The following is a 26,999-nucleotide window of genomic DNA, read 5'->3' as shown; positions in this document are numbered from 1 at the left end:
CGCGGTCTCGAGCAAGTGAGTACCTCCCCTCCTCCCGAACAGTTCAGCGACCTCAGACGGCGTTCACGCCACCGCACCCCTCCCCGGTTTCCCCTGCCGTTGTCGGGAAACGCCAGGACTGTAGTTTGCCACTCTCCCCGCGTCAGTACTGGGCACTGTTTCCGAGGTTGACGTTCGCGCCACCACCCATCTGTGCAAATTCCTCTCTCTCCCCAGGCTTCCGCGTCCTTCTTGCTGGAGTTCAGTGAAGGTCTGTTAGCGAATAAACCAAGTGCTTCTTTTGCTGAAGATGCCTGTGTTGGGTCCTCACGACAGAACGATACGCTGAGCACTGAAAACGAAGCCACGACTTCTGTTTCCTCAGCACAGGGACGCCCTCATTCCATCCCGGTCCCGCCTCGGACGCTTGCTGCGTCTCACGGCCGACCCCGGGGTGTCGCTGGTCTTTCTCTCGAGCTGCTCCGAAGACGCCTTGTCCCGCGGGAGCCGCATCAGACTCAGCCCGGCCCCGCGCCCGGCCCGCTCCCTCTAGAGCACGTCCCTAGTCCTCGGGCCAACTCCACTCCCCTTCTTCCGACCTGCTCTCCGGTCCACACGGCGCCCTCCTGTGCGCGGCGGTCCTGCCATGCGGCGTCTCCACTGGGTTTTGTTCTCAGTGATGAGCACCTTCACTGCACGGGTTTTATTTGGTTCTTTTAAATCAGCCTCTTCGACTGTGTCGCACGCTGCCCTTGGTGTTCCTTCTTTCCTTAAGCCCTTCAGGCGCTCTGCACGCTGGGTTATCACTGCGTCTGCCATCTGAGGCTTTCAGGCTGGGCATCCTCCTGTTTGCTGTGACGCTGACTCCTGCTGGCGATTTCTGTGTGTTCCGTCATGTCTTAGCACCAGCTCCTCACGTGCGGAGAGATCACAGGTTTGCAAGCGGCTCTCGCGGAGGAAGGGTCATTTCACGAAAGCGTTCGCTTTTCTTTCCGCAAGGAGCTCCAGGAGGGTCACCAGCCGGGTGCGGGCTTGGGGATTCCTGACACGAGTGGGAACTAAAAACACAGGCTTCCAACGCGGGTGTTGCCGTCACTCAAGGCGACACACCCTACACCTCAGAGTGGGGGCACCTGACACCTGCCTCGCCCTTTCTCTGGCTCCAAGGGGGAGACTTGCTCATCCCTTTTCTCCCTTTTATCAGGGAATATAGCCTTTTGGGGGCACTTCTTTCTTTTTTTTTTTTCTACTTTTTATTTTTATATTTTTAACTTAAAAAATTTTTTTTTTTGTCTTTTTTGTCTTTTTGTCTTTTGTTGTTGTTGCTATTTCTTGGGCCGCTCCCGCGGCATTATGGAGGTTCCCAGGCTAGGGGTCGAATCGGAGCTGTAGCCACCGGCCTACGCCAGAGCCACAGCAACGCAGGATCCGAGTCGCGTCTGCAACCTACACCACAGCTCACGGCAACGCCGGATCCTTAACCCACTGAGCAAGGGCAGGGACCGAACCCGCAACCTCATGGTTCCTAGTCGGATTCGTTAACCACTGCGTCACGACGGGAACTCCTTAACTTAAAATTATTGACTTGCAATGTTCTGTCGAGTTCTGCTGTACAGCAAAGTGACCCAGTTATACACACACACATATATATATACATTCTTTTTTCTCATAGTATCTTCCATTGTGTTCCACCACAAGTTGATGGGATAGAGTTCCCTGTGCTAAGCAGCAGCCCTTTGGGGGCATTTCTTTCAATTCTATACAAGTGTGTTAAAACCCAAACTTCTAATACTGCCGGGGGCTGTTTTAGGGCCCGATAAACACCCCCCAGAGTGGCCATAACATCCATAGCCTACGCTGGTCAGGCTCTGAGCTCCCTCTTTTAGTATCTTGTTCTCCCTTTTCTTTCTTTTCAGCTCAGCTACATTTAAGGCCTTTGTTTCACTTTATCAAGCTCTTCTAAGTGACTGCACGAGCTCCATCTACCACGCTAGACGGGAAATCCATTCCCCTGCCTCCTGGCTTCCCGGGAGGTTGAGAGTCTGACGCCTCTTCATTCCCAATCTTTTTTATGTGGCTGTTTTCTCTCTTGGGAAGCTCTGTCTTCCGTGCTCTGGAATCACACAATGTGCCCATTAGGGTTTTCCGCTCGCCATCCTGGAACCTCAGGACCTTCAATTCTGGAAGCACGTCTGATTCCCGGACATGTTTCTGCCCTCTGTTTTCCCTTCCTCTCTTTAGAGATTTCTTAGATGTCAGATGCTTTACTCTATTTCCCAGGAGGCTCTGTCAACTCTTTTTTTTCTTCTAATATTATGTTTTTCACTTCCCAAAATTGGTTTTTGTTCTGATTTTTACAGTATCTTGTTTTTTGGGGTTTTTTTTCAACAGCTGCACCTGTAGCATATGGAAGTTCCTGGGCCAGGGGTTGAACTGGAGCTACAGCTGCGACCTCCACCCCCGCTCGCAGCAATGCCGGATCCTTAAGGCACTGGGTGAGGCCCGCGGATCAAACCTGCATCCTCAGACAGCGACAGGTCCTTAACCCACGGGGCCACAATGGAAACTCTGCATCCCATTGTATTTCATCAACAAAATACTGGCTCGCTTCTCTGAGGCTGTGCACTGTGTGCTCTAAAGGTTTCTTCAGATGCGTCTTTCTCTCTGTTTATTCTCGTCTCTACCCTTCACGCCGGGAGCTTTCCGAGTCATGTTCAGTGATCCCCGGCTATCCACTCCTACCTGAAAGCGAGTCATCAGGAAATCTTTCTGGTGATGGCACAGTGCCGCACCTTGACCGCTGTGGCTCCATGAACCTACAAGTGACAGAATGGCACAGGACTGTCCATACGCATTGTGTACCTGTCATTTCCGGTTTTGATGCTGCCCAAGGGTATGTAAGATGTAACCACTGGGAGAAACCGGTGGAAAAGGTGTCAGGAACCTCTCTGTACCATTTTTGCAACTTCCTATCAATCTATAATTATTTCAAAATTAAAAATTAAAAAAGTTTAGGCAATCCCTAATATGTGAAATCTAATTTAAAAATGATACGGGAGTTCCTGTCGTGGCGCAGTGGTTAACGAATCCGACGAGGAACCATGAGGTTGCGGGTTCGGTCCCTGCCCTTGCTCAGTGGGTTAACGATCCGGCATTGCCGTGAGCTGTGGTGTAGGTTGCAGATGCGGCTCGGATCCCGCGTTGCTGTGGCTCTGGCGTAGGCCGGTGGCTACAGCTCCGATTCGACCCCTAGCCTGGGAACCTCCATATGCCGCGGGAGCAGCCCAAAGAAATAGCAAAAAGACAAAAAAAAAAAAAAGAGAGATTCGAAAGAACGAAGTTCCCGCTGTGGTGCCATGGGTTAAGGATCCAACTGCAGCTGCCTGGGTTGCCGAGGAGGCGCAGGTTTGATCCCCAGCAGGGGGCTAAAGGATCCAGCATTGCTGGTAGCTGTGGCCCAGATTCAGTCCCTGGCCTGGGAACTTCCATATGCCACGGGCGCAGCCATTAAGGAAAAAAAAAAAAAAGAACTCATTCACAAAACAGAAACAGGACTCGAAGATTCCAAAGCCAAACTTAGGACTACCAAGCGGGAAACACTAGGAGAAGGATGGGTTGGGAGGTCGGGATTGGCATATGCACGCCGCTATGTACAAACCCACCCGTAACAAGGGCCTGCTTCACAGCTGGGGACGCTATCAGTGCACTGGGACGGCCTCGCCGGGGAAAGAATCTGACAGAGAATGGGCACGTGCACACGCAGGGCTGACTCGCTTTGCTGGACAACACTGCGAGTCACCTACACTCCGATAAAACTTATTTTTTAAAAACCTGAGGCAGTAACATTGACGATGGACAACGTCAACCTGTGGACACGGCAGGGCTCTGGCCCAGCACCGGGCAGACTCCGGACAGCTTCTGCTTTGAGGGACGCCCAGTGCTAGCGAGCTCGGGCCGTCCTGACGCTGCTGCTTCTTCTAGGGAGGGTCCCTCTCTGGCAGCCCTCACGCCAGCCTCAGTGCCTTCAGGCTCATGAGTCCTGCCAGCCGGGGGTGATGCCGTCCTCTGCTCCGCCCGAGGAGCCTCACCCGGCCTCTTTCCTCTCCTGCGGGCAGAGGGGAGGCGTGCCCGCTGGGTGGGACAAGTGGGCAGGTAACATGGGGAGCTGGATTTCTCCCTAGGCACACTTTCCATCACGCCCTCTGTCTTGCGGCCTGAACTGCACTCCGGCCGGGGGTGACACCAGCAACGTCCGATTCGGAGGCCCCCGCCCGGTAGCTCCTGCTCTGCTGCAGTCGCCTCCCGCCTTCCAGAACCTGGAGCCTATTCCTACTGTCTATTGTCTTCTCTCCCATTCTTTGTCCTTGCGGGGTTTAGACATTTAAAAGATTCTTCTGCTGTCATTTTGGAAGGGTCTCGGGAGGAAGTGGAAATAAACACATGTCTTCAATCACCTGGGTTTACCTGGAGGCCACTGTGCCAGCCAGAGTCTTTAACCGGACTTTGCAAAGTCCTTACATACAAGCAAGGGACGTATTTGATGACAGAGATGCTAATATGCCAACAAAACCAAGAAATCCCAAATTCCAAAATTAAAAGCCCTTCATTCCGACCTTCACCTGCAAGCACCGCGCACTACCTACTAGAGACCGATGCGTCTCCGCGGGAGTGTCCACGCTGCTACTCCAAGATTTGGATGGTGGGAAGGGAAAAGAGCACGAGGCCATGAGAAACTCCCCCAGTCATCTGCCAGGGCCACCTGTCTGCTCCTACAATGGCTTTTTGTTTCAGATGTGAAAGAAACTTTCCATTCCAGAGGTTGCTAAGAGTCAGAACTGATCCAGGACAAAGCTGGGCTCCGCGTGGAAGAGACTCGTCACGGTCAGTGTCAAGCGCCAGGCAGGGGCAATCAACCCTTAACACACTGACAAAGCGAAATCAGACGCTTAAAGGCTAAACTAAAAACAATCCCTGAGAAAGTCACAGGACATAAATAGCGGGCATGGGCCCCTCAGCAGACAGCCACCCTGCTTGAGGAGGCAGGGCCTGTGAGGAGCCGCAGCCAAGAAGCTCAGGAAGCCTGGAGCCTCATTTGTCACACTCAGGCATCCGCTCACTTCAGCACAACCAGGCTTGCAACCTGCCAAAGAGCTCTGAAACGACTTGGGTACCAAAGTGCATGCATGTCAAGCAACAAGCATTTCATCACCTCCTGCATAAATATGATACTCCACACTGCAAGGGCAAGCCAAGAAAAGATGGTATAGTCTCTGCCTTCAACTTCAACTGTAACTGGCATACTCCGCATAGTTGCCGTAACTGGTAAACACGTGACAGCCTGGCCCTCGGTCCAAGAAGCCCATTCAGCAACCCCTGTCTTATTCTGGGGTGAGTGCAGAGCACCAGATGCAAAACCACCAGGGGCCTGTCCTTAGAAAGATTGGAATGTAAAGACTTTACAGTTTTTGGAGTTCCCGTCATGGTGCAGTGGTTAACGAATCCGACTAGGAACCATGAGGTTTCGGGTTCGATCCCTGGCCTTGTTCAGTGGGTTAAGGATCCGGTGTTGCCGTGAGCTGTGGTGTAGGTTGCAGACGCGGCTCGGATCTGGAGTTGCTGTGGCTGTGGCGTAGGCTGGCAGCTACAGCTCCGATTCGACCCCGAGCCTGGGAATCTCCATATGCCGTGGGAGTGGCTCTACAAAAGGCAAAAAGACAAAAAAAAAAAAAAAAAGACTTCAGTTTTTAAGGCTCTCAAATCCCCCAGGGCCTATTATATAGGAAAGGAGATGAAATCCCACTGTAATGCAGGACACTGGCACAGACCCTAATTCACGGACAGGGTACCTGCCAGATCCTAAAGGACAGGCAGATGCAGGGTCTTGGAGGCAAGCCAACAAATAACCCGATTTAAAAATGGATAAATGGACAAAAAGCCACACCATTTACGTCTCCACTTCTATAAAATGTGCAGAATAAGCAACGCCGCAGAGACAGAGTGGTTACCCAGGGGGCTGAGAGGAGCGGGGACTGTGGCACGACTGCTGGTGGGTACAGGGCTTCAGGTGGGGTGATGAAAATGTTCTAAATTTAGACAGCAATGATGGCTGCACAAATCTCTGAATAAACTAAAAACCACCTGAACTGCCTACTTTTTTTTGGCCACACTCAAGGCAAGAGGAAGTTCCTGGGGCAGGGATTGAACCCATGCCATAGCAGCCCCTGAGCCACTAGAGTGATGATGCCAGATCCTTAACCCGCTGAGTCACACTGGAACTCCTGAATTGTGTACTTTGCAAGAGTGAACTTTTGGAGTTCTCTCTTGGCACAGTGGGTGAAGGATCCAGCGTTGTCACTGCTGTGGTGTAGGTTCTGATCCCTGGCCTGGCAACTTCTATATGCCATGGGCACAGCTCACCCTCCTACCCCCCAAAAAAGAGAAAATTACGGTATGGTATGTGAATTGTATCTCAGTAAAGCTTTTTCCTTTTAGGGCCGCACCTACAGCACAGGTTGAGTTCCCAGGCTAAGGGCAGAATCAGAGCTGCAGCTTCCAGTCTACGCTATGGCCACAGCAACGCCAGATCCGAGTCACACCTGAGACCTACACCGCAGCTTTCGGCAATGCCAGATCCTTAACCCACTGAGCAAGGTCTGGGATTGAACCGTTATCCTCATGGATACTAGCTGGATTCTTATCCTGCCAGGTTAAGCCGCCCCGTTCTACGGTCTTGAGAAGGCAGTGTTCTTGAAATATGTCTCCTAAGTCATGGTGTAAACCCCTAAATCCTCCGTATCATAGATTTTACTTTTCAAGTCAAACACCAGAACTTGTCTCCACTGCAAGTAAGTCTCACCAGGGAACTAAAGTCAGCGCTGCTAGCGCCCCCACTTCTGCTCTTAGAAATTAGACGGCTGCCCTTCTGCGGCCGTTTCCTTCCTATGTCCTGGTGTCTCTGTCCATTTGTGGCTTCCATCAACCTTAATTTGCTTTTTTTTTTCTTTTTCCTTTTTTGGCTGCACCTGCGGCACACGGCAGTCCCTGGGCCAGGGATGGAATCCCAGCCACAGCTGCGGCAATGCCAGATCCTACCACTGCAACAGGCCTGGGATGGAGCTGGTGCTGCAACAGAGCCAAGGCCAGATCATTAAGCCGCTGCGCCACATGGAAACGCCATATCACCCTTAATCTGACCCACTTAGCCTCTCGGGGCCTTACAAGGGGGTCAAACCAAATCGTCCCTCCAGCACCCCCCACAACGGGCCTAGACCCACTCTATAACCTGGGCACACCCACTATCAGTCATCCAGGGCCTCCGTCCCTGACACCCCCTCATAGGCCGTGCTACTAGCCCAGAGCTGAGCCGCGCCAGGGGTTGGGGTGCACAGAGCAGGGAGCTGGAAGCCCCTATGTAGGAAACACAACACCTTCCTAGAGAACCACCGTCAGGGACAGAGTCCCAGTTCCCTACGAGCTGTGCCCTCTGAGAAAAAGGAAGAGGAAAGAGACGGGATTCCGAGCACTGACCAGGATAATGCCTCCCTCCCCCTGGAGAAAGGAAACGGAGACCAATTTAGGGGCCACAGGCTGCTTTTGCGTCCTTTCAGAGATTAGCCTTTGCTTCTGGAAGGAGTCCGGGGGTGGCCCTGGCCCAAACTGTCACACCTAGTGAGCGACCCCAACAGGGACAACACGCCAAAGTGGAGATGAGAGGCTCTTCGGATGTTTCTGGGGACACTTTACCACCTAAACTTCTTAAAAAACTGTACTTTCCGCTCCCGACAAGGGTCTTCTGATTCAAGTATCTCCGTGAGCGCCCCCCGCCCCAGTGGCACCCCTGTGAACCTGCTCCCTCAGACCCAGTATCTGGTGGCTACCCCTCCTGGTCTCGCGCTGCCACCACCCGGCCTCCTGTCACTGCAGGTCAGTTTGTGGTTTCTCACTAAATCGGCCCTTTCCCTCTCTTCCAAAACGCGCACACACCCCTGGAACAGAAGAGGTGCCAAGGAATAGTAAATGCAGACCCCGCTGTCCCCCAGTGGCAGAGCGGCCCCTGCCCGACGCGGCACCACACTGAACCCAACTCCACATGGCACGCTGCCCGGCAGGAAGGGCAACCCTTCAGAGAGAAGCAGGAAGCAACAGGCCGGGATGGGACACGCTATGTCCATCACTCAACGCCACGAGGCTATGAAGGAGGGAGGCAGCGCCCCACCCTGGCTCGCCTGCATCCAAAGCTGTCGCCTGGCAAGGGCAGAACAGCTGCCCAGAAAGCTGCCCTGTTTTTTTTTTAAAAAAAAAGGGAGTTCCCGTCGTGGCGCAGTGGTTAATGAATCCAACTAGGAACCATGAGGTTGCGGGTTCCATCCCTGGCCTTGCTTAGTGCGTTAACGATACGGCGTTGCCGTGAGCTGTGGCGTGGGTCTCAGACGCGGCTCGGATCCCGCGTTGCTGTGGCTCTGGTGTAGGCCGGTGGCTACAGCTCCGACTGGACCCCTAGCCTGGGAACCTCCATATGCGTGAGAGCGGCCCAAGAAATGGCAAAAAAAAACAAAAACAGAAAACACAGGGGGAAGGGGGGCAGCGCAGAGGAAGGGAAGAATATGTCAAATAATGCACAGAACAGACATGATCATTCTGAAATGCACGGATGGAAATATCAAAGCCCCACACAATGCACCAGGAACGACCACAGGGCTGCCGGTCAATTACACCTCAAAACAAACTCATACAGGAGTTCCCCGGTGGTGCGGCAGGTTACAGAACAGGTGTCGGCAGGTGCGAACTGCTGCCTGCCGCAGGCATGGCCAAGACAAAAACAAACTCACAGAAAGAGAGACCAGATCTGCGGGTACCCGAGGCAGGGGTGAGGGGAGGGGGAACTGGAGGAAGGTGGTCAAAAGCTCAAACTTCCAGTTATAAGATAAATTAGTACTAAGGGTGAGAAATACAATTAACACAGCTCTGTGTCCATAGGACGGGTAGAGAGCGACTCCTAAGAGCCCTCGTCACAAGGAGGAAAACACCCAGGAGATTACGGATGCTCACAGAGTTACACCCCATGATGCACTTAGGTCACACCCCACACCTCAAACACACACCGCGCTGTGCGCCAGTTACAGCGCAATAACGGGGGGGGGGCCAGCGGCACATTTTCAAAATCATCTTTCTATGTGAATAGTTTAAAAAAACTACTTAATTGTTTTGCTACAGAACCATCACAGAGAAATTCTGAACGGGGTGTTAATATATGCCTACACTGTTTAAGTATAAATGTGTGTGTGTGTGTGTACACAGAATGGAAGGCAGAGAATACATCTGGTCCTAGGCATGGTCTCCGGGGAGTGGAAAAGGTAGGACGGAAACAAACACTTCATCACACAGTCTTTTAAGACTTTTGAACGTTCCATCTCCAAAAGTGATCTCTTTAAACACACAAGGAGGAAGATTTCAATTTAAAGTCTGTCTTACAGGACAGACAAGCTAATGAGCACTACTGCCCCTACACCCGCAATCACGTCCACCGTGTAGGCTCCCAAACACGACGAGGAAGGAAGCCGAGGCAGAGCCGAACAGCTCCCTTCAGTGGGGACCGCTGGCCAGTGCCACGCTGAGTGGTGCTCAAGGGTGAGCTCGTCCAATTCCCAGCAACTGGACAGGAGTCTGTCTACGGGTCTTGCTGTGGACACTGAGCAATTGCAGGTCTAACATGCCGACTCCACACCCTGGGTCCGAACCACCTCCTGCCCCCCGCCCCTGACGCATGGCCCCCTCATCCAGCTCTGCTCAGGGAATGCACACCCTGAGCTGAAGGCACGACAGACAGGCCTGCCTGTCCCACAGAGCTCAGGGGCTCCCTGGGCACAGGAAGGGCTTATTTCCTGGCACTAGGGGAGCGGTAAGAAAAAGGCCCCTTCAGTGGACGTGAGTTCTGATCCTCTAGATGCTGCCAACATGCTGGGAAAACGGGCACTCTTAAGATGGAAGTGTAACTGGTGCCACTTTTAGGCACGACAATTGAGTAAAAGCAATCAAGACTTAAAAATGTATTTCTAACCCTTGATCAGCAATTTCATTTGGGAATGTAACCTAAGAAACTTTAAAGGTGTACAGAGATAGAAGACCAAGGGTAAGACAGCAGTCCTGTCATTTAAAATTGGCAACAATTTAGCTGGTCAAAAGAGGAGATTGATCAAAGAAACTCAGGTTCATCTATCTGATGGGATTACAGGCATTCATTAAAAATCATGCTATCACGGAGTTCCCATCGCGGCTCCGCGGAAACGAATCTGAGTAGCATCCACGAGGACGCAGGTTTGATCCCTGGCCTCGCTCGGTAGGTTAAGGATCCGGTGTTGCCGTGAGCTATTGTGCAGACGAGTTTCAGATCCGGCGTGGCTGTGGCTGTGGCATAGGCTGGTGGCTACAGCTCCAATTCAACCCCTAGCCTGGGAACCTCCATATGCCTCGGGTGCGGCACAAAAAAAAAAAAAAAATTCACACTATCAAAACGTTTTGCAGGGGTTTTCTTATGGTGCAGTAGGTTAAGGATCAGTGTTGTCACTGCTGTGGCACAGGTTCGATCCCTGGCTCAGGAACTTCCACATGCCACGGGCACAGCCAAAAGAAAAAAGTTTCTTAGAAACGGCAAGAAAATGCCTCCACCTCTGAACATCCAACTTAGGAACTGCAGACAGGCCCAAAGCCAGGTTCCGGAAAGACGGCAGCCCTACGTGTCCTCTAATGGTGCGGGCACTTAATCTGCATGTGTTTCACAGACGTTTACCCCATCACATCTGAAAAGGGCAGAGGCAGGGGCACCACCACTGCTGTGAAGAAAAAGAAGGAGTACGCAGGCCCCCAAGGGAGAGATGACAATTCCAATAAAGAGAATGCAGAAAGAGCTCAACAAATCATACTTGAAGGGGAGCATAGGGGGTGAGCTGAGCGCCAGAGGCAAGGATCCCCAAGGGCTGAGCCAGCCCCTGCGAGGTGCCCACGGCGCCGGCCTCCACGAGGGAGAAGAGGTGAGGGTGCCTCCTCAGACAAGGTCTGCCTCGGGGTCAGCAGCAGCCTCGGAACCGGGACCCTGAAGTGGAGGGAGGCAAAAGGGGCAGCAGGGCTTGTCATCAGGGGTCTTTGTTTCTAAAGTACACGTGGAAATGAGTCTTCGGGTTCATGCGTCTGTCAAAGCGAGGTGGGCTGCCCACCGGGGACACTAGCACACCGACCCGCAAGAGGAGCTGTCTGGGTTTAAACTTCCGCCGCTCTGTGGAACGACACGTGGGTACCACGAACTTGAACTCTCTTGGGACACCTGGAAACAGTCTTTGGAACCTAACCCACTTTCAGTTCGTTAAGCAGTGGGGCGGGGGGCAAGCACGCTATATTTTTGTAGACAAATCTCTGTGCTCATAAAAGACTAGAATAACCTCCACTGAAATGATAAAAGGCAGTTCTACCTGAGTGGCAGCATTCGACGTGACTTTTTTTTTAAAACCCACTTTTTGTATGTTCTTGCAATTGTACGTTATGTAGGTATAAACGACCTAACGTAACTCACAATCGGCTGGCGGGGGGGGGGTGGCTATCAATCTAAGACAAATAAGGGAATAATCCCCCCAGTCTGCCCTCAGAGTTGAAGACTGAACAGCCGGAGGCTGAACAAGCGGGAGGCTGAACAAGCGGCCGTGAAGCCTGCGCTCCCCGCGTCCCGGGCCCTTCCTCGTTCCCCACGGGCTCCCGCTTCTCTCAAGGGCGCTGCGCCAGTGAGTGTCACTTCCGACGGCCTCTTTTCAGACAGCATCTTGCTTGACCCCTTCTCTCTGGCGTCAAGAGCTGTTGAGTACAATTCTTCACTAAGGTAACTCCTAGGGCAGAGGATGAAGTGCAGATGAGACAAAGAGAAAGGTCAATCAGAAGGGTTTTCCTAACATTCAAAAGGCAACTAGGCCACATGCAATGCAGTATTGTAGGTCTGGGTCCTGAAGCAGAGAAAGGACACCAGAGGAAAACCAAGCCAATAAAAGTGTATAGCTTAGCTAATCGTGTGGTGCTGTGACCTTCTTACTTTCAAGAAACAGACCGTGGAGTTCCCATCATGGCTCAGTGGAAACGAATCCGAACAGCATCCATGAGGGCACAGGTTCGATTCCTGGCCTCGCTCAGTGGGTTAAGGACCTGGCATTGCTGCGAGCTGTGGTGTAGGTCGCAAACACGGCTCAGATCTGGCGTGGCTGTGGCTGTGGCTGTGGTCTAGGCCAGCAGCTACAGCTCTGATTCGACACCTAACCTGGGAAGCTCCATATGCTGAGGGTGTGGCCCTTAAAAAAAAAAGAAAAGAAAGAAAAGAAAGAAATAGACCACGTCACATAAGACGGTAACACCGGGGAAGGAGGGATGAAGGGTAAACCATGATCTTTGCAACTTTTCTGTAAATCTAAATAGTGTTTATTGTTAAAGTGCAATTACGAGGGCAAGAGAGAAGACAGCAACAAGAATCTGAGAAAGATGGAGGACAGACTGAAGGCACATCTCCAAAGCAGGCGTCTCTCTTCACGTGGATGCTTCCAGGCACCTGAGCCCATCCGAAACTGACCCTCTGTCCAGGCTGCCGATCACCTGCCACGCCCTCAGGAAGCCTGGGACTCCGCCCGAGTCCTCGAAGTCCCTGAACTTCGGGGACCCCGTGTCTGCAGGGCACGGCTATTACTTCTGCAACAAGTTATTGTTTAATGAGGCTAGAGCTTCACCTTGGAAAGATGGAAGAGTTCTGGAGAAGGATGGTGGATAACGGTGCACGAAAACGCAACTGTGCTTCATGCCACCGAACCGCACACTTAAAAACGGTAAACTGTACGTTATGTATATTGACCACCATAACAAAGAAAAACACAACGGCTCCGCAACTCCCGCTCAGTCATCTGAAAGGCCCAGGCCTGCGACACCCACTGGCAGCCCTGCCAATGCTACTCCCGTTCACGTCTTACTCCCCAGGGGACTCTCGTGGCTTTGCAACCGGCTGAGAAACGTCTCTCACGTGACTATGCCCACGACCCTAACTCAAAGCTTCACTGCTGCTCCCTCAGAGCCAACAGAGCCCGAACTTCACTTGGGAGGTAGGCCCCCAGGTCAAACGAGCAGCATCAGAATTATCCTTGGAACAAACCTCTCTGAGGTCACTAAGTGCATCACACCAGCCTCCCCTCCAGGGCTGGAACAGGCCGCGCGCACTGAATACCCCGGGAAGTCACTGGTTCACACTTGGGGGGCATCTTGGTTGAAAGATCAGTACTTTCAATACTCTGCGCCAGGCACGTACATGTGATGTCAAGCAGATTAAATGTACAAAAGATACGACTCACTCGCACTGTGTGCAAAAGCCTCTGAGCTGGTCTCTGGGCCTCCCAGCTCCCCCACCTAATCCATCTTGTGAACTCAACTGCTACCAGATCACTCACTGCAAACTTTTTTTTTTGGTCTGTTGTTTTTTTAGGGCCACACCCGCAGCATACGGAGGTTTCCAGGCTAGGGGCCGAATCGGAGCCGTAGCCGATGGTCTACGCCAGAGCCGCAGCAACGTGGGATCTGAGCCGCATCTGTGACCTACACCACAGCTCACGGCAACGCCAGATCCTTAACCCACTGGGCGAGGCCAGGGATTGAACCTGCAACTTCATGGCTCCTAGTCGGATTCGTTTCTGCTGCGCCACAACGGGAACGCCTCACCCCAAACTTTGAATCGGCTCCTCATTATATTAAAAAAAAAAAAAAAAAATCCAACTCCTGAGTCCATCATTCAACGATCTTTATACACAGAGCAGGCATGATAGAGTCTCTGAGGGGCAGCCGGCCACGTGGCTCTGGGGGCAACCTACATACCTAAAACCTGGGGCAGGAGGGGTTTTCAAGGACAGCGTATCTATCGGTCCCAATCGAAGGGCAGTTCGTCGCAACCAGCAGATCCGCCTCCGGGGCACATTCCACACGCGGGTCCTTGGCCCACCCCAGGGTGACTGCTTCACAAGACTGCACGTTAACAAGAGCCAGGCGCCTCGGCGCCCAGAGCCTTTCCCAAGCGCTGCCCTCCCTGGGCCATGCCCTCCCCGCGCCCGCACCACCGAGAAACAGGGCGGCCGGCTCCGTTCTTAGCGGAAGGAGTTCCGCGCTCCTGAGCGTGAATCGCTCAGTACAGACGCTTTCACAGGCTGCTCTGTTTCTCAAGAAGCTTCCAATCCAGGGAGAGACCCCAGGTCGAAGAGCTGTGGGGCGCTGGAGGCAGGGAACAGCAAACGTGACTGCGGAGACCGTCAGATTAGCTGGAGTCAACTCAAGAGACAGAGGTTGTGTGACGGGGAGGGGAGCGGCCGTGAAGCCAAGTTAAGGGGTGACGGGAGGCTGGGGGGGGGGCCTGTGGTGCCGCAGGCCGAGCTGCAGGAGGGTCCAGAGGCAGGGAGCCAGGACAGACGAAGCCAGGCCGGAGGCACTCAGAGAGCGAACCACTGCAGAAGAGAGGAAATGAGAGCATGCAAGAGGCATCTCCAACAAAGCTGTGATGACCAGTTAAGAGTGGGGGCCTGACACCAGAGGCACAGGTGACAACAGAAAAAAAGTTGGCCTTCATGAAAAATTAAACCGTTTTATGCATCAAAAGATACTACCAACAGAGTAAGAAGACACCCCACAGAATGGGAGAAAATACTCACAAATCATGCATCTGATAGAGGATTCATACCCCGAATAGAGAGAGAACTCCTAAAACTCGACGAGAGAAAAACAAACAAGTGACCCGAGTAAACGTTTGTTCAAGGAAGACATAAAAAAGACCCATCCGCACGACACGATGGGAGGAAAAGGTATGTATACATGTATGTGTAACTGGGCCCCCATGCTGTACAGTGGGGAAAAAAATACATACATAAATAGAAAAATAAAATAAAAATAAAAAAAGACCAGTCAGCGTGTGACAGATGCCCAACATCGCTAGACTGCGAATCAGAACCACAAGACATCACCTCACACCCAGCAGGACGGCTGCCATCCAGAAAAGTAATAAAGGGGAGTTCCCGTTGTGGCCCAGAGGAAACGAATCCGACTGGCATCCACGAGGACGTGGACTGGATCCCTGGCTCCGCTCAGTGGGTCGGGGATCTGGCATGACCCCTGGTCCGGGAACGCCCGTCCGTCCGCTGCTGAGGTGCAGGTCAGACGCGGCTAGGATCCCAAGGGGCTGTGGCTGTGGTGTAGGCTGGCAGCTGTAGCTCCGATTCGACCCCTAGCCTCGGAACCTCCATATGCTGTGGGTGTGGCCCTACAAAGCAAAAATAAATACATAAATAAATACAACAAATGTTGGGAGTTCTCACTGTGGCTCAGCGGTAATGAGCCCGACTAGTATGCATGAGGATGCGGGTTCGATCCCCGGCCTCGCCCAGTGTGTTAAGGATTCCGTGTGGCTGTGAGCTGTGCGACTGAGTTGCTACAGCTGTGGTGCAGCCCGGCAGCTGCAGCTCCAATTTGACCCCTAGCCTGGGAACTTCTGCATGTAGCATGTGCACCACCACTCTGCCGCCCCCAAAAAAGCAAAAAGCAAAAAAAAAAAAAAAACAAAACAAAAAAAAATGTTGACCAGATGTGGAGAAATTAGAACCCTTGTGCTCTGCTGGTGGGCATGTAAAACGGTAGAGCTGCTATAGAAAAACAGTACGGCAGTTCCACAAAAAAGTAAAAGGAATTCCCTATGATCCAGCAATTCCCCTTCCGGGTAAATGTCCCCAAAAGAATTGAAAATGGGATCTCAAAGGGATATGTGTGCACCCATTTTCACCACAGCTAAACCACAGAAGCGACCCAAGTGTCTATGAGGGTAACAGGGTAAGTAGAACCTGGTATAAACACACAATGGAATATTATTCAGCCTTGAAGAGGAAAGAAATTCTGGCGTTCCCAGGTAGCTCAGAGGGTTAAGGATCCAGCGTTGTCACTGCTGTGACTCTGGTTACTAGTGTGGCGCAGGCTCGACCTCTGGCCTGGGAACTTTCAAATGACACAGCTGTGGCCAAAAATAAATTAAGATAAAATAAAAATAAATAAATAGAAGGAAGGAAATTCTGACATAAGCTACACTAGGGATAAACTTCGTGGACGCTACGCTAAGTGAAATATGCCAGTCACAAAAAGACAAATAATGCTGTATGATTCCACTTACCTGAGGTGCCTAGAGCATCAGAATCATTGAGACGGATGGTAGCACGTGGCTGCCAGGGCCTGGGGTGAGGCTGGAGTGGGGGTTACTGTTTCACGGGGACAGGGTTCCAGCCTCACATAATGAAGAGCTCTGGGGAACGGGTGGTGGTGATGGTCGCACGATGTGAATGCATTTGAAACCACTGAGCTACACACTTAGAGGTGCTTAAGGTGGCAAATTTTAGACTATGTGTATTTCACCACAATAGAGAAAAATTTTCTGAAGACAAAAAATTAGAATGGGAGCCCACAGGTAAATTTAAAATAATCGCAGATGTTCTGATTTTTAGCAGATGTGTGCTTGAGTGTTTCTGCTACTGACCTACCACCGGCCCAGGAGGAAAGATGTTTACATGACCTCAGGGACACAGATAAAGCAGAGGCAGCCTGCTGACTCAGGAGGCGTGGTCATTAGTAATCACTGGCCTAGGCGTTCACTTTTCTATATGTTTGAAGGTTTTCAGGAAAAAATGGTGGGAAAAGAAATTTTTAAACTTCCACAGACTAAGATTTTCTACCCGGAACGTCTGAAGTTCCAGATGACAGGATGGAGCCAGCAAGTGGCCTGGAACGTGCTACAGACGAGCCGGGGCAGGCAGACGCCACTGCAGAGCGGAGCCAGCGCCGAAGACAAGACAGGAGAGGGAGGTCTCCCGAGAGGGTGCAACGAAAAAAAAGGCAAGAGAGCAGCAGAGCCTGATGGAAGACCGTTTCCAGGAAGAGGGTGACGGACCGTATGAACAAGGCCGGCCGGTGCGGAAGACGGGAATTGAGAAAACGTCAGGGACCAGGACTCGCTAGTCCTTTGCGACCTTCAAAAGGGCCGTTCACACCCAGGGGTGTGAGGCCAGGGGGAGGAAGGCTAGGGGTGGGCAGGTCGCACCCTCCCCACCAGCGGGGGGTGGGGGCGGGAGGTGGGGCTGCGCGATGCCCCCCAAGCAGGCTGGGGCAGGGGGATACGCCTCCCTCTTCATCCTGAAGATGACGTCATCAACGTTCGGGGCCCTCCAACTCCCTTAAGTGATTAAGCTGCCAGAGCAGACAAATGCGAGGATGCTTTCAGCTCGGAGGATGTCGGGTCCTGAGGCTCCCAGCTGTGGGTCGGTCTGTCCTTCCACCTGCACTTAAGGGGCCAGCGAGGGCAGCCCCGAGGCTGTGCCTGTCAAGCCGGCTTCACCAGCCCTCGTCCCAGCAGCATCTCCCACGAAAAGGATCAAAAGGAAGACAAGGAGGAAGAACCTCACCAGAGCTGCTGAGCGCAAGACCAGCTCTCACTTGCAGGACGCAAGTGAAGGACGCGTAAGACTGCGGAAGCCTCTCCAGGAGCTGGGGGTTTTCGTTTTATCGTTAAATAAGATCCGATGGCTTTTTTTTTTTTTAAGCACTACTCAGTATCCTAAATTTTTTAAATTGTTTGGATTGTCACAGTCAGAATGAATTTTTACCAGATACAGTTACGCTATCAATTTAAACCAGAAGTGACCTCATAAGTGTCCCAGTCCTTTGCCTCTGCTGCAGAAAATAAAATGTTTCAGTCTTTCAAAATATGTAAACAAACCCCAAACCCCTCAACCAAAGAGTCAGCTGGACTAAACCCCAAACGGACACTCACGCCAGTACTTCCTGCCCAGCTCAATCTGAACAGTGTATCACCTGCCTCAATGTTTAAATTATAAAAGCTTTTTCACTACCTGCTTCCCAAGAACACGGTCTACCTGTGGGCAAAACTGACTGATCCATTCAGCAGAGTCAGCCTGGGCGGAGGGACAGGACATCCTCAGCCTCGGAGTGCAGCCGAAGAGCAAAACAAGGGCGAGTAACCGTGGAGGAGGTACAGCCAGAGGCTCAGCCATTAACAGGCTTCAGTTTTATTCTGAACGGCAAAAAACTCCCATAAAGCGTTTTGCCCTGCCCTGCCTGGCACCGCACACGTCAGGCAGTTCCTAACAGAACCCCCTGAGGCTGGTGGAAATGTCAGCAACAGAAGCCACTGTGCGATCCCGCTCAGTCTGAGCTGCCACCGAGGACGGATGCAGTCGCGGGAAGACCTGACCTTCTCGGGCCTGGCATCCAGCCGCCGCCGGGCAAATGGAGCCTTAGGGAGGGGCTACGGGTAAAAGAGCAAACCCCTGGTCAAGAGAAATGATGGCCTCTCGCAAACAAAAAAGCTCTTTGTAGACAGCCGGTCCGATGGCCATTGCCCCTTCTGAGTAGCGCCTGGCAGCCCCCAGGCCCATCCAGAAGCCGGCTAAGCGCTGGGCGGCAAACTCCGAAGGCGCCTCTCAGTCCGAAGAGGAGCACAGACTATGTCTCCAAGGGTCAAGGCTCTTTAAAAAGGAGCCCACTCAACACAGAAACCGCCCTCGATTCGGCTCTGAGGGGACCACAGGGGCAGCTCGCACTGATCGCGGGCCCAGCGCTGCTGCGACGGCAATTCACACCACACGCTGCACCCGCGGCCTTTGCACAACAGACGCTCCGCCGGATTCCATGAGGCCCGTGGGTCAAACAGTGAAAAGGAGAAAAAGTTCCTCTCGACAGAACGGGAAAATGACAAAGAGAAGAGCAGGAATACCAGTGGGGTGGGGACAGGGAAAGCACGAGAGGCCTTCGATGTCCGAAGCAAACCCAGGGAGCAGAGTGGACCTGGCGGGCGAGGGAGTGGGACTGATGCGGCTGCAGCCTCTCCAAGGCGTCCTTCCGGACTGTGACTCAGCACTCCCAGCAGGAGGGTGACAGCAGCAGCAGGAGACAGGGCAGGAGGTCAAGCTGGACTTCCTGACACCAACCTCCTCTAGGCCAGCCGGCCACGCGGGGACCTGGGCTGCTGGGGGTGGCAGTGGGGAAGCAGGCTCACTGCGGTGCTTCCACTCAACAGCGAGGGGTATTCGCAGCCTCTCCAGAAACAGAAAGAGTTTTCTGAGAGTCATTCTGATAATGACTGAGGGGCTAGGGAATGAACACTGGAGAACGGAAGCGCCCCGCCGTGCAAGGTGGGGTGGGGGGGCCGCTCCCACAGACCGGCCACCACCACCCTCCCTCCTGGCCCCGGGAGCCCCCTCCACCTACCCCAACGCCTGCCCTTCTCCGCACCTGCCATCGCCTCCCATCCACGACGCCCTCTAAGTGTGTAAAGACTGCACGAGTGTCGCCAACCACAGGGTCTGGGACTCACGTCTGCTCAGCATGCTCGACAGAGTAACCGTCTGTCAATCCTCAGGCGACAGACAGCAACCCATACTCCCCTCCATTCCTACCTGGGCGCCTCCACTCATCGGCAGTGTGGCACTGGACAAATTACTTAACCTCTCTGTTCCTTGGTTTCCTCCTCTGAAATATTTCACCTTTCAGAGGGTTAATAACAGTATCCAATTCGCTAGGGTGCTGTGAGCATAAAGTGAGCAAATACACACAAAGCACTTATTGAGGGCCTAGCACATAGCAAGACGATGATAATAAAAACACTGACATGACGTACTTTTTTTTTTTCTTTTTGGCTGTACAGGTGGCAAGTTCCTGGGCCAGGGATTGGACCCAAGCTGCTGCAGCAACTCAAGCTGCTACAGTGACAACGCTGAATCCTTAACCCCCTGTGCCACAAGGAAACTCCGAACATTATGCAATCTTTTTTTTTTTTTTTTTTTTTTTGCCATTTCTTGGGCTGCTGCCTCGGCATATGGAGGTTTCCAGGCTAGGGGGTCTAATCGGAGCTGCAGCCGCCAGCCTACACCAGAGCCACAGCAACGCGGGATCCGAGCCGCGTCTGTGACCTACACCACAGCTCATTGCAACGCCAGATCCTTAACCCACTGAACAAGGCCAGGGATCAAACCCGCAATCTCATGGTTCCTACTAGGATTCGTTAACCACTGCGCCACGACGGGAACTCCTCATTATGCAATCTTCAAATACAGAAGCAATACTCTGCCATCTTTGTAACTCATAATCTCATTACCTGTGTTTTGGGAATTTCAAAAGATGCCTCCCAGATTATGGCAGAGATACACACACACACAGACACAACATTCATTCCATCCCTCTCCTGGAGACGGGTGGCCTTTGGCAGATGTTACTCTAAATATGCATTACTGCATCTCTTATAAGGTATCAGAGGAGTGCAGTTCATGAGTATTTATAGAAGAGGCTTAATAAAGAAGTCAAATCTATACCCCGCCAGGTCACAAGCAGCAACATCACCAGTGAGGTGCAGCACCGCCCTGGGACACATGGAAGCCCTCTCCTGAAGGGCCAGGGCCGGCTCTGTGTGCCGGAACAGGGTCTGTTAACAGCCAAGTGGCCACTCTAGGCAGCACCCAGCTACGCTTCTGGTTATTCCACCTGCGCAGGCCCATTTCCGGGGCTAGAAAGACCGACCTTGCATTTTATTGCAGAGAGAGAAAATGAGGCAGTGACGAGGCCAAGGTCATTTCGAGTAGGTGACAGCCAGGAAGGGCACCCAAAGGTGTTGACTTCCAATCACAGGACACAAACACAAGCCCCCCCCCCCCGCCCCCATCTGGTGAAAGTGCCCTTGAGTCAGGTGTCAAGCCAGATATGACACCACCAAGGCACTCAGGCCTAGGAGTTAGAAGCAGAAAGCCGAGGGACGAAGACTAAATCACAGAACCGTGGTGAGATGCCGCAAGCACTGTGCTCCTACCTGAATAAAATGCAATTAGATGCACTTAGTCCGGCGCCTTGCTTAACCTTACGGAACTTCCTCCTGTGGCATCACCAGAACAACTGCTTTTAATGGGTCCAGCACCTGGACGAGCAAGGCAAGCAAACTTCACAGGCTATGACGCTACACCTAAATAGCTTTCCTCGTGGAAATGCTGGTCTGAGTAGGAGCCAAAAATAAACCAGAAAGCCAATTCCTAAGGGACTTGTCATCAGGGATGCTACACACACACACACACACCCCCCTCTCACAAAAGCAAGATGATCATGAACAGACAGCCTTAATTTAGAGATATTAAATCTCCAGCTGGGCAAGACTCCGAATGAGGGGCCGCTCGGAGCACAAGACAACACCTAAGAGGTGGGACAGCAAGGAAAGCTGGAGCAGTGTAGACAGGAAGGCCCTCCACTTGGACACACAGCAGCTGGTGCCCTTCCTTACGCAGCCTCGCTGTGCACCCGGCACAGGTGCACACCAGAAAGGCCCCCCAGACCAGCCAAAGCTCAGGAAAGCGAAGAGGCTGTCAGCACTTGGCTTGACCACCGCTGGGGAAGGGGCAAGTCTCCACATAGGAGATCCGTGGCCAAATGGGAAAAGTTTCAGGCGGGTAAATCGGCCACCACACTGAAGGCTCAGGAGACTGAGGAAAGGAAGCAACATAAACTGTACTTCTTTGAAGTCCTAGAGAAGCCTAACTTCACTGCTTGAAGCCTCGGGAACTGGACCCTACATTCCGCAGTTTCCAGGAAGAACTACTTATTTATTTCCATTGATAATTGTCAAGACAGTGGCCAGGAAGGGGTTAGGACTTGCCGGCCAGCCTCTTCATCTCTCTTTTTGAATTTGTACATAAAAATCTTTTTTTTTTTTTTTTTTTTTGTCTTTTTGCCTTTTCTAGGGCTGCTCCCTCATCACATGAAGGTTCCTAGGCTAGGGGTCTCATCAGAGCTGTAGCTACCCGTCTACACCAGAGCCACAGCAACAGCAACGTGGGATCTGAGCCGTGTCTGCGACCTACACCACAGCTCAAGGCAACGCCGGATCCTTAACCCACTGAGCAAGGCCAGGGACCGAACCCGCAACCTCATGGTTCCTAGTCGGATTCGTTAACCACTGTGCCACGATGGGAACTCCTGTACAGAAAAATCTTGAACGAAATTAAGAGGAATTCCCGTTGTGGTTCAGCAGTAATGAACCTGACTAGCAACCAAGAGGATGCAGGTTCGATCCCTGATCTCACTCAGTGGGTCAAGGATCTGGCATTACTGTGAGCTGTGGTTGTGGCATAGGCCAGCAGCTGTAGCTCTGATTCGACTCCTAGCTTGGGAACTTCCATATGCTGCAGGTGCGTCCCTAAAAAGCCAAAAAAAAAGAAGAAAGAAATTAAGAGACTAAGATTAAGACTTTACTCATTGTCTACCATATTAACATAAAAACTACAAAAACACTCCACTGGCTACTAAACAATTCACATTAAAAGGACACTACTAAGGAGTTCCCCTCATGGCTCCGTGGTTAACGAATCCAACTAGGAACCATGAGGTTGCGGGTTCGATCCCTGGCCTCGCTCAGTGGGTTAAGGATCTGGCGTTGCCATGAGCTGTGGTGTAGGTGCGGCTCGGATCCTGCGTTGCTGTGGCATAGGCCAGAAGTGGTAACTCTGATTTGATCCATATGCTGTGGGTGCAGCCCTGAAAGCAAAAAAAAAGAAAAAAAAAATTTAAGAAAAATAAAAGGACACTATTGAAAAAAATTCCAACAGATGGCAACTTTAAAAAGAAATAGGCTGTTTAAAAAGAAATAGGCTATTGCCTTTGGAATGGATAAGCAATGAGATCCTGCTGTATAGCACGAGGAACTATATCTAGTCACTTATGATGGAGCATAATGGAGGACAATGTGAGAAAAAAGTGTGTGTGTGTGTGTGTGTGTGTGTGACTGGGTCACTTCGCTGTATAGCAGAAAACTGACAGAATGCTGTAAGCCAACTATAATGAAAAAAATAAAAATCATTAAAAAAAAAAGAAATAGGTTTCTCAAGATTGTCACTGCTTTATTCTATCAATAACTGGGCTCTCAAACCTCCCAACCAGACGAGCGATGCAGTAGGAATCAGAACCTCAACATTCAGTCTTGGTGTAATGGTGCTGCCTTGATAACACACCATCACCTTGATGAACTCGTGAGGAGTGGGAGGTGAGAAGGAAAAATCTTCCTAAACCACAACGCTGCAAGGAACCCAGGCCACCACCTTAGACGGTGGCCAGCAGCAAAGCAAGAGAGACATTCGGCTGAGCTGGGTAACAGAGGTACCCATCAGGTAAAACTCCCCTCTCTCTGCCACCCAATAAACCTTTCCTCAAGTCCTAAAAGACACGCTGGGTCCTGCCATCCGTAAATGGACACAACATATCACCACCTCCTCCAATTCCTATACGCCCTTAGCTTCTGCTACGTTCAGAAGCTGCACAAACTACCTGGCAAAGAAAACATCACCCCTGGAGCCACGACGGATCTCAACAAATTCAAAACATATCTGAGCCGATGCCTTCAAGTTATCTTCTGGGTAATTTCAAAATAGGTACTTGAAGTCAAACTTCATACAATGACCCAGGGAGGGGGGAGACAGACGGAGCACAACTGTAAACAAAGTTAACCTCCCAAAGTCAAGATGCACAGAAACAGCAACTGATAAACATGGTAGCTCCTGGCAGTGAGCTGGGCCTGCCGCCCCGAGTCCCAGGGCAGGAGGCCATGACAGAATCAAATGAGTTCCATTCCAGAAGTCACAACCCTCCAGAGAAGACGGCTAGGGAAAAACACTTTTGAAGAGCCCATGGAAAGATGCCCGCAACCATTTGCTAGTGTGACAAGGCACAAAGACAGAGCAGAGCGCAAAAACCTTCTCTTCCCAACATAGCTATACAGGGGGCAATTTTTAACTGGCATTCGTGACAAAAGGTAATCTTCTCCACATACTTTTGCGTGAACTTACCATTTTCTCTCTGGGTCAGAGTAGCTACCACCAGATGTGTGTTTCTCTGAAGGGGAGCCAGGGGTCCTGTGTGCAGATTTCTGTGTCTGGGGATGGACGCATATGCACCGGCCAGGAAGAAGACCCTGCCGGTATCAACAGTCACTTCTGCCCCTCGGAAATAGATCGCAGGCTCTTCCTACGTGTGGGGCCTTTTTCCCCGCCTGAGCTGTCATCACAGACCCCTTGTGCAGGTGGCCTTTGTCTCCCAGCGTGCGAGAAACCCAGATTAACTTCTCAAGTGTCCTCCTCTGAAATCAGACCTCTCAACAACTTGGGCAGCTAAAAGAGCTCAGGCCTGATCGCTGCCTAGAAATGTTTTCTTGAAGGGAAGGAGGAGGAGATGAAGAAGGAGTGAAAGATACAGGGGGCGTGTGTGTGTGTGTGTGTGTGTGAATCACTGATAGGAATTCACACTCAGGAAAACAAGACACGAAAAGCCACCAAACCAACCTTGGTTCACGGTTTCGGGTTTATGATGATAAATGTCTTGCAGTTCTATTAAACTGCAATATTTACCAACAGCATAGGGGCATCTGATGTTTGCCTAATGCCTTTAGGTTAAAAAAAAAAAAAAAATCCTTCAGGTTTCCAAATGGGTGGGTCTCTTCCACCCAGGGTCTATAGTATTTTTTTTTTTTCAAGAAGTCCAACTGTACTTAAGAGTCATCAAGCCCAGTCAGCAGCTGTCACCCCCCCCCACCCCTAGTACTATTAATATCAGGGCTCTGATTGTTAATGATTTTACTCAAAGTTCCCAGCAGCAATTAAAATCGGGCAACAAGACCACAAAGGGGTTTCGCCCACAAGAACGCATGCTATCATCTAGTGAACTTCTTGGGGGTTTACGTCCGCCGAGATTTTCACCTCTATCTTTGTTTTGGAATGCCCACAACCCCTCCCCGCAGGACGGACGGCCTCCCTTTCTGGAAGCACAATGCAGTATATAGCTCCTCGGGGGTCAGCAAAACGCCGCACTGGTGTAAAGCCGAGCATGCCTGAGAGCCCGAGGTGGTGCCACTGGAGTGGGGCCACGTACATAATGTTTGGGCCCACACCGCAGCCTGGCACGGCTTGCCAGTCCTTCGCGAGGGGAAGCCCGGGGCCCGGTGGCCCAGAGCTGGTGCAATGACTTTGCACCGGGGCGTCCCCTCCGCTAAGGCTTGTCCTCCCACCTCGGCCCACTGCAGTTGCACCATTCCGGGCAGCGCCTCGCACACCTCCCCTCCCGGCCTAGGGCTCTAGCAGCCAACTCGGTTCTCCGTCGGCCCCCAGCCCCGGCCCCGGCCCCCGCCCGCCAGCCGCCGCACCTTGGTCTCCTTCACGTGCTGCTTGACGCCCTCCGGGTACCACTGGACGCGCACGTAGCCGCGGCGCAGCGGGCTGGCCCGGCCCTCCTCGTGGCCCGCGCCCCCTGCCTCGGAGCAGCCCGAGCTCCCGCGGCCCTCCTCCTCGCCCTCTGAGTCCGAGTCCTCGCCGTGGATGAGGCGCACCAGCCCGAAGTGCACCGAGCCGCGGTAACGGCCCGACACCAGGTCGTGAGAGAACAGCAGCCGCTGCGAGCCGGCTTCGGGGCCGGAGTCCGAAGACGGCCCCGAGGCCGAGTCCGGGGCGGGCGCTGGCGCCGGGGCCGGGGCGGGGACTGCGTCCAGGGCCGGGGCCGCGTCTGGAGCCGCGTCCGGGGCCTGGGCGGGAGCCGGGGCTGCGGGCGCTGGCGCTGCGGGATCCGCCATAACTGCTCTGCGCGAGTCTCGGGGCGGCGGCGGCGGCGGCGGCGGCGGCGGCAGCAGCGGCGGCAGCGGCAGCGGCGGCGAAAGAGGCACGGGGAGGCGGGGCCAGCCGGCGCCGGGGGCGGGGCCACTGCGCGCTGACGTGGCCTACGTGCGCCGTCGTCAGGGGACCAAGATGCGGTTGCTAGGGGCTACCGACACGTCGCTAGGGGACGCTGGAGATTCGGCCGGGGGCAGGGGGCGGGGTGGGAAAAGAAGGAATCCACGAGGGAGGGGCGGGGCCAGATGGGAGAAAAGTAGGGGGAGCGGGCTGGGTGGGGACCCAGGAGGAAGAAGTGGAGTGGTCGCTGAGGAAAAGGGGTGTGGCCAAGGTGGGTTGGAGGATGGTTGGAAGACTGTCAACAACATTTAATGAGCTCCCTTGGCGTCTCCAGTCTTGTCCAAGACATTAGGAGGGATACGGAAAGAACAAGATAAGGTCCCTGTCCTCTAGGTGTTTACAATCTAGCTAGAGAGACAAAACATACACACATTAAATAGCTTAAAAGCAACTCCAGGAGTTCCCCGTTGTGGCGCACAGGAAACGAATCCAACAGGGAACCATGAGGTTTCGGGTTTGATCCCTGGCCTCGCTCAGTGGGTTAAGGATCCGGTGTTGCTGTGCGCTGTGGTGTAGGTTGCAGATGTGGCTTGGATCCTGCATTGCTGTGGCTCTGGTGTAGGCCGCAGCATCAGCTCGGATTAGATGCCTGGGAACCTCCATATGCTGCAGGGCGGCCCTAAAAGGACAAAAGACCCCCCCCCAAAAAAAAACAACTCCAAGGCAGCTTGTAAGCGAGGCTATATAGAGAGGGTATCTAGAGTACGCATTGGGGAATTCCATGCAAAGCCTGGAAGGTCATGACCCCTTTTGGACGGGTCAAGGCATGAAGGAGTCCCAGAGAAAGATAAGCAGGAGTTCCCGTCGTGGCTCGGTGGAAACGAACTGACAAGCATCCATGAGGACACAGGTGTGATCCCTGGCCTTGCTCAGGGGGTTAAGAATCCGGCTTTGCCGTGAGCTGTGATGTAGGTCACAGAAGTGGCTTGTATCCAGCGTTGCTGTGGCTGAGGCATAGGCCATCAGATGTAGCTCTGATTTGACCCCTAGCTCGGGAACCTCCATATGCCTAGGGTGCAGCCCTAAAAGGACAAAAAAAAAAAAAAAAAAGATGAGCAAGTGTTACTGGCCCCTATGGTTTGGCTTTAAACACATCCAGATGTGTTCAAAAATCCTTGAGGCTTAGTATGCATGGCACGAGGTAAGAAAGATAGTTAAGAATGGAAGCCA

At 52.6% G+C, this 26,999-nt stretch overlaps 1 protein-coding gene and 2 long non-coding RNA genes across 6 annotated transcripts in view; 1 reads left to right on the top strand and 2 right to left on the bottom strand.

Annotated features, from left to right (window-relative positions):
* Window positions 1-25,803, bottom strand: part of UBE2O (ubiquitin conjugating enzyme E2 O) — a 59,132-nt gene extending 33,329 nt beyond the window's left edge. For 2 of the 4 annotated variants that reach the window (XM_021066586.2, XM_021066587.2), the window contains exon 1: window positions 25,250-25,803. In XM_021066586.2, coding sequence (XP_020922245.1) covers window positions 25,250-25,672 — 423 coding nt within the window. In that variant the 5' untranslated portion in view covers window positions 25,673-25,803. Of the gene's footprint in view, window positions 1-23,900; window positions 24,257-25,249 lie in introns of those variants that run through there. The other 2 variants (XM_084983483.1, XM_084983485.1) reach the window with 1 other exon arrangement.
* Window positions 1,580-7,116, top strand: LOC146398004 (uncharacterized). Its single transcript, XR_014820839.1, has 3 exons — window positions 1,580-2,391; window positions 3,492-5,530; window positions 6,686-7,116. It is a non-coding gene; the product is annotated as an uncharacterized LOC146398004 (long non-coding RNA).
* LOC146398003 (uncharacterized) lies at window positions 8,538-13,987 on the bottom strand. Its single transcript, XR_014820841.1, has 2 exons — window positions 13,647-13,987; window positions 8,538-12,159 (listed from the first exon to the last, which is right to left on the bottom strand). It is a non-coding gene; the product is annotated as an uncharacterized LOC146398003 (long non-coding RNA).
* Window positions 25,804-26,999: the final 1,196 nt, after the last annotated feature.

This window comes from Sus scrofa, chromosome 12 (assembly GCF_054392235.1).
Source record: "Sus scrofa isolate SSC_HxYL_T2T_F1_AM1 chromosome 12, Sscrofa_HxYL_maternal_Yorkshire_Landrace_v2.0, whole genome shotgun sequence".
Taxonomy (NCBI): Eukaryota; Metazoa; Chordata; class Mammalia; order Artiodactyla; family Suidae; genus Sus; species Sus scrofa.
Note: the sequence above shows the minus strand (reverse complement) of the source record. Positions and strands in the feature narration are given on the sequence as shown.